This window comes from Daktulosphaira vitifoliae, unplaced genomic scaffold (genome assembly GCF_025091365.1).
Source record: "Daktulosphaira vitifoliae isolate Bord-2020 unplaced genomic scaffold, ASM2509136v1 Scaffold_5, whole genome shotgun sequence".
NCBI classification, from domain to species: Eukaryota; Metazoa; Arthropoda; class Insecta; order Hemiptera; family Phylloxeridae; genus Daktulosphaira; species Daktulosphaira vitifoliae.
Window position 1 is genome coordinate 1,228,277 of NW_026099576.1, and position 7,955 is coordinate 1,236,231.

Below are 7,955 nucleotides of genomic sequence, written 5' to 3' on the forward strand. Positions count from 1 at the left end.
AATATTCTCGATCGGCCATAAAAAGAATATTCTAGACCCACTACACACTATAAAACGGCGCAACATAATTATAACGATATATATTTTGTGTTTGTAATAATTTGTGATCTCTGCTAAGACACGTTAATTTTTTTGTAAATTTTGCGTATATATTACTGAATAACATCGCGCAAATTGATTTGGATATTGATTAAGTAAGTTCGACTTTATTTCTTTTTATCTTTTGTATGTATTTAATTATTAATTGAACATATTTATATTTATTTTAAAAAAAAATTATCATAGTTCAAATAATACTTATAATAGTAGTATTATAAGTATTATTATAATAATTTTATGTTATTTTTTCATCGTAACCGGTTCGAAATTTATTTATTTAATATTTTTGTAGTAAAATGCCACCGAAAAAATCGAACCTTTCCGCGAGTAGTAGAGAGGCACGGCGCAAACGTGCAAAAAGAAGTTTTCGGTCAGCACAGCAACATGAAGAACATGAAAGACAGCGAACCAGTCGCGAATTACAACTTGGATCATTTGTTCGTCTTGCCTTTGAATATGCACCGGATATTAATTACTCTGCGCATTCTTTAATTTCCATCGGTGAAATGAACAAAGTATGCCAATATTGTCAGGCGTTGAAATTCCCCAATGAAACACCTGGACTGTGTTGCGCATCAGGAAAAGTTGTACTGGAGCCGCTTCCATCTCCGCTGGAACCTTTACAATCACTTCTTGCTGGCCAATCTGATGATTCAAAATTATTTTTGAGCAAGATTCGTAAGTTTAATTCTTGCTTCCAAATGACGTCTTTTAGGGCAACAAAAATTTGTGATCTCACATCCGATGGTAATTACTTCGAATCTACATTTAAGATACAAGGTCAGGTTTATCATCAAATTGGGTCATTGATGCCGATGCCTGATACTGAACCGAAGTTTCTGCAAATCTATTTTATGGGAAATTGTGAAGAACGCGTATCAACCCGCTGTGTTCATAATTTTATTGAACGAGCAGATGAGAGAGCAATTGTGGAATCATTGGAAATTTTTTTAGAAAATCGAAACCAACTTATTCAGTTGTTCAAACGTGTATCGCCACAATTATTAAACGACAACTATCAAATTGTTATTAAGGCTGATAGAGTACCATCAGGAGAGCATGCTGGAAGGTTCAACGCGCCCACCGTAGACGAAGTAGCAGTTATTATGGCCGGTGATCCAGCTGACAGCCGAGCCATCAAAATTACACGTCGAGACAACACCATAAGCATAATTTCAGACACTCACCGTTCCTACGATGCACTACAATATCCGCTGATATTTTGGGCAGGACAGGATGAATATCACATTAATATTAAACAGCGTAATTCAACTACTGGTAAAATATCAAATTAAATATTTTTTGCCTATTTTTTATTTTTATTTTATGGTATTAATATTTCAATTTTTGATTATATTAATTTTTTTTATATAAAATTGAAATTCATTTCTAATTTTTCACATTTTTATTTTTCATTAAATTAATTTCACTAAAATATATTTATTAGAAAAATTAATTTTGTATTTTTAAATTTTTTTTTTCAATTAATTCCATATAAATTTACTTAAAATCAATTAAAAATGTTCACACTTTTTTTTTAATTTTTAATTATTAATGCTTAATTTATTATGAATTTTTAGGTCGTGAAACAAACAAAAAAGTTAGTTCAATGAACTACTATGCCCATCGATTGATGATAAGACGTAATCAGGATAATTATATTCTTCGATATCGCCAGCTATTCCACCAATATGTTGTCGATATGTACGCAAAGATTGAAAGTGAACGTTTGCGATATATTCGATTCAATCAGGCTAAATTAAGATCAGAAGAATACATCCACTTACGAGATGCTATTAATGGACATGTCGATGAACAAATAAATATAAACGATATAGGTAATGCATTTATTTTACCCTCGAGTTTTATTGGTAGTCCACGGCACATGCAGGAATATACACAAGATGCAATGACTTATGTACGTCATTACGGCCGTCCAGATTTATTTATTACATTTACATGTAATCCGAAATGGGAAGAAATAAAAAATCTGCTATTACCAGGCCAACAATCGACACATCGTCATGATATTACTGCGCGCGTGTTCAAACAAAAATTAAAATCATTGATGAATTTCATTGTGAAATATTCGGTTTTTGGTGAAGTACGTTGCTGGATGTATTCAGTCGAATGGCAAAAGCGCGGTTTGCCCCATGCACATATCCTGATTTGGCTTGAAGATAAAATCCATCCAGAAGAAATTGATCAAATAATTTCTGCCGAAATTCCAGATCCATCAATCGATCAGGAATTATTTCATATTGTTACCAGTCACATGATTCACGGACCCTGTGGTGTTTTCAACATGATATCTCCATGCATGGAGGATGGAAAATGTAAAAAAAAATTCCCAAAACAATGTATTAATGATACTATTACAGATATTGACGGTTATCCATTGTATCGACGTAGAAACGCTGAGAATGGTGGCCACACATTCACGATGCGAATGTCAAATGCTATCGAAGTTGAAATCGATAATCAATGGGTGGTACCATACTCACCACTACTTTCAAAAACATACAAAGCTCATATAAATGTTGAGTTTTGTAGTTCTGTGAAGTCTATAAAATACATTTGCAAATACGTTAACAAAGGCAATGATTTGGCAGTATTCGAAGTTCAAAATGTAAATAAAAATGATGAAATAACACAGTACCAAATGGGTAGATATATCAGTAGTAATGAAGCTATCTGGCGCATATTTAGTTTTCCTGTACACGATAAAGAGCCAGCTGTGCAGCATCTTGCTGTACATCTTGAAAACGGACAACGTGTATATTTCACTAAAGAAAATATTTTCCAACGAGCACTTCAGCCACCGAAAACAACACTTACTGAATTTTTCACATTGTGTCAAAAAACCGATGTTTTTGGCCAGTTCGCACGCACACTATTGTATACAGAAGTTCCACGTTATTTTACATGGAACACATCAGGCAAAAAATGGGAGCCACGTAAGCAAGGTGAACCACATCCAACAATCCCCGGTGTATTAAAAGCCAAGACATTAGGACGACTTTACACAGTACATCCAAAACAACGTGAATGTTTCTTTTTACGTTTGTTGTTAATCAATGTTCCAGGACCCACATCTTTTGAATTTTTGCGCACCGTTAACGGTCGAGTGTTTAATTCATATCAAGATACATGTCGCGTATTGAAATTGCTGGAAGACGACAATCATTGGGATCTCACGCTTGCTGACGCAGCGTTAGTATCCACGCCAAATACCATTCGTCAACTGTTTGTAATTATTTTGACAACATGTTATCCAACACGATCATCGACTTTATGGGAAAAATACAAAAACTATATGACTGAAGATATTCTGCACCGAATAAGACAGACAACTCAAAATCAAGATCTAGATTACACGCCAGAAATGTATAACGAAGCATTAATGTTGATTGAGGATTCATGTATTCTAATTTCTAATTTACCACTTGCTCATTATGGTTTGCCGTCGCCTAATCGCCCGGCCATCGACTTGGTTAACACTGATGTTCTGCGAGAAAAACAATATAATAACGTTGAATTAGCTGCATTTGTTACAAATAATGAACCTCTAATGACAGCTCAACAAAAAAATATTTATACTCAAATTATGATGGCTGTTGATGCTAAACAAGGTGGCTTCTTTTTCTTAGATGCACCAGGTGGAACTGGTAAGACATTTTTAATATCTATTATCTTAGCAAAGATACGATCGCAAGGAAAAATTGCTCTAGCAATTGCAACGTCGGGCATTGCGGCCACTCTGTTAGATGGTGGGCGAACGGCACATTCAGCACTCAAGCTGCCATTAGACATTCATAATAAACCATATGCAATATGTAACATAAAAAAAATAAGCGGAATGGCTACAGTAATGCGAAACAGTTCGATAATTATTTGGGATGAATGTACAATGGCCCACAAACATGCATTGGAAGCATTGCATAGAACTTTACAAGATTTTAATGGCAATGACAAACTATTCGGTGGTGCTGTTTTACTATTGTCTGGTGATTTCCGACAGACATTGCCAGTTATTCCACGCTCTACTTTTGCCGATGAAATTAATGCGTGTTTAAAACAGTCATTTTTATGGCAAAATGTCGAAACAGTTCGATTGACCATTAACATGCGTGTGCAATTGCAAAACGACTCATCAGCACAAATATTTTCTGAGCAATTGCTGGACATTGGCAATGGTAGAATAACATTGCATCCAAATACACAATGCATTAAATTGCCAGATAACTTCTGCACATTTGTCGAGACAAAATCAGAATTGATCGAAAAGGTTTTCCCGGCTATACTGAATAATTACACAAACCACGATTGGCTTAGTGAGCGTGCAATCTTAGCCGCAAGAAATGTCGATGTCGATGAAATTAACTTCCACATACAGCAGTTGATACCGGGTGATATGGTATCGTTTAAGTCGATCGATAGTGTTGTTGATGAAGACGAAGCTGTACAATACCCAACAGAATTTTTAAACTCTCTGGATATACCAGGAATGCCACCACACAATCTACAGTTAAAAATTGGATCACCGATTATTTTATTACGTAATTTGAATCCACCCAGACTATGCAATGGTACACGTTTGGTCATCAAAAAAATTACCGGAAATATTATTGAAGCAACCATTTTAACAGGAAGATTTAAAGGGGAAATTGTTCTATTGCCACGTATCCCAATGATTCCGTCAGATACCACATTACCATTCAAAAGGCTTCAATTTCCTGTTCGATTAGCATACGCAATAACCATTAACAAGTCTCAAGGCCAGACAATGTCCGTTTGCGGTTTAGATTTAGAAAATCCATGCTTCTCCCACGGTCAACTTTATGTTGCATGTTCACGGGTTGGTAAACCGTCAAATTTGTTTATATTAACTAAAAACAAATTAACTAAAAATATTGTACACCAAATAGTACTCAATTAAATATTATTATCTATATAACTGTTTGGAAAAAAAAAACAACCTTTAATACTAATTCATTTTTTAAAAATGTTCGAGTTTCAGTTAAATAAACAATAATATCAACAAACATTTTTTTGGTCGTTCATCATTGAAAAATTGTGTTCAATGATTATCTCCGATAACTCAGATTCAAAAATTTTATAAGTATTTGCATGGTTATGCTACATATTTGAAAATAATATATTAATATAATATTATATAATAATATATTATATTAATCAAGCCACACCCAAACGTGGCCGGGTCAGCTATTTATGTATAAAACAATTTAAANGTTTTACTTCTTTTGTTGTACTTATGGCAATGATTTTCTTTTATTCAATTTCATGGAAATTAAATTAAAATTACTAATTGTTTTTATAACCACAGTAATATTTTTTGTTATATCAACTATTGCAATTTCACAATTTACTAATACTGTACTAATATTAACTATATATTTCTTGTCTAAACTCTATAACACCTTAGTGATTAATTTATTATGATAAAATATTTTTATTGGATTTTTTTGGTATATATTGTACAACAATAAATCAAACTGAGTTACAGTAAATAAATTGCTGACATTGCTAACATCATTATTTTTATTTAAAATTAACTATTGTTATTAATTTATATTAATTATTATCAAATTGTATGAATGGATTGTTTACTAATTATCATTTAATATAAAATAAACCTAAAATTCGAAGGTTAACTATTTTATTTTATATTTACATATAATATATTTTATTTTATTTTATACATTGTGTATATAGTAATACAATTTATTATTTTAAAATTATAAAATGTTTGAATATTTACAAAACCTATACATTTAATTTAAAATACCGTAACTGCTAATGAACTAATGAACGCTTAATGAATCGTCGTAGAGCTTGCTTTTATTGAACTAATGAACGATTATTGAACTGTTATCGAGGGTTTTATAGTTGAACCGAGGGACGGTCTTTGAACTCTTTCTGAACTTTTGTAGAACTCGGTTCACCCCATGTTAAAATCCGTATTCAAATCTCATTTTGAACCGTGCTGTGAACGGGTTTTGAACTGAGTTCAGCACCGTTGTTACTATATTAAATGAACCCAGTATAAACTCGAATTGCTACTCGGGTATTGTCAAATTGAATGTAATTTTACGATTCGTACAGTTAATCAATTACATTATGTATAAGTGTATATTGTTTTTAGGTAATGGACAAAAATGTTATTGCTGTGGTCTACGCTTGAAAGATTGTTGTGATGACGAAGACGATCCATGGGTAAAAAACATAGGGTCTCCTAGCTGTATACATATTTTGTTATGTAAGTGACAGTAGTTATTTAACCAATATAGTAAACACACGTAATAAGACTATTATTATATGTTTTATCGATTTTCATGTAAAAATTACATTTATTAGTTTATCTGATGATGTATGAAACTAAATAAAAATACCATGCTAAAGTGGGTAATAAATAAAAATACCCATTAACAATTTAATAAAAAATGTTTTACACTACATTGGTATTATGTAAAATCTAAGATATATGTAGTATTTACACGCTTTAATATCTACTAAAAAATAAGACTATGTGTGACTTTTCTGTCCACAATTGTTCCCAATGACATATTTTTTGTTAACTTTGTAAAAATTTAATAAGAATGTCGTGTTTTTTACACTCAAATTTAAATTAGAATATGTTCATAAATAGTAAGTAAAATATTTGTGTATGTAAATTATTGTTACTTTATGTCCGTGATATTGGATTGTGTGTTTTAGTGGTCCACACGTATAAGTGAATCGGTATGCGAAAAATATATGCTTAAATTAATTTCTGACGAAAAGAATTTTTAATATTTGTGTAAAAGTAAATGATAGTAATAGCAACTATTTATTTTATAAAACGTTATCCTACATTACAATGTATTATATAAACATGGACAAATAACGGTTATAACCAGTAACAAAATACTGTAGAAAAACATTAACAACTTTATTATTAAGAATTTGGAAAGCTCATATAAATAAACAGACACATTTTACTTAATCCACTTAATCCGTTGACTGTACAAAACTGACTACATGTCCCTCCGCATAAACGCTTGTGGTTTTCACGTTGATAAAAAAGTCAAACGCATAGATTTAGTAGTTTTTGAGGATTGTATGATTTGCGTTAGTGACACGAAAAATCCTAGGGTATGCCATTGCACCTCATCTCGGGGTCCTTGTTATTGGGCATGATTGTTCTTATTGGACGGTGGCAGTAGGTCACCGACCGATTTTGTATAGTCGTAAGTGTGTCTGTGTAAAACACTGCCAACATTATAAAAATGTGTTTGAAATCCTAAATTAAACAATACCACATCGTACAAGATGGTCCTACGTCCGTGATATTGGATTGTTATTTTAGCACTCGTATAGCCTAAGTGAATCATTGGTGTTTCAAGGGTTCATTATAAGGGTTCTTTATTAGCATGTTTTAATTTTTCAATAAATTGTATTTTGTTATGATAATTAGAAAATTAAATCATAATACTTAATAAATTTTAATTATTATTATTTTAAATTATTACTATTCTTCATAACCTTTCCCCATAGGATAAGGTACAAAATCACTGGTGCTCCGGCTTTGTCTCGGCCCAGGGTAGACCCTCCTCGGGGTCCTTTAAAAAGAGGCTTATTTACATTAGTTGAGCTTGCAAACTATTCGAATTGTTTTTATACAACCGAATAGTTTATTTTTAGCACAGACTATCAAATAGTTTTAAAAACTAGTCGAATAGACTATCGAATATTATTACTATTCGAATAGTGGACAACTATTGAATAGTTCGATAATTACTATTCGATATTTCCCATCACTAATATTTATGTGTATTTAATCTATACAGATTTAA

General features: G+C 32.0%; 1 protein-coding gene across 1 annotated transcript; it reads left to right on the top strand.

Annotated features, from left to right (window-relative positions):
* The first annotated feature begins 6 nt into the window (after nucleotides 1-6).
* Nucleotides 7-5,038, top strand: LOC126908319 (uncharacterized). The gene is made up of 3 exons (XM_050690245.1): nucleotides 7-194; nucleotides 392-1,377; nucleotides 1,680-5,038. The coding sequence occupies exons 2-3, from the start codon at nucleotides 396-398 to the stop codon at nucleotides 5,036-5,038; spliced, it is 4,341 nt and encodes a 1,446-aa protein (XP_050546202.1). The 5' UTR covers nucleotides 7-194; nucleotides 392-395.
* Nucleotides 5,039-7,955: the final 2,917 nt, after the last annotated feature.

What these genes read in the sequence shown, in the direction of transcription:
- LOC126908319 (XM_050690245.1), top strand. Translation starts at nt 396, where the DNA reads ATGCCACCGAAAAAATCGAACCTTTCCGCGAGTAGTAGAGAGGCACGG. An exon ending in ACAGCGTAATTCAACTACTG is followed by an intron (nt 1,378 to 1,679) that starts GTAAAATATCAA and finishes ATGAATTTTTAG; the next exon opens with GTCGTGAAACAAACAAAAAA.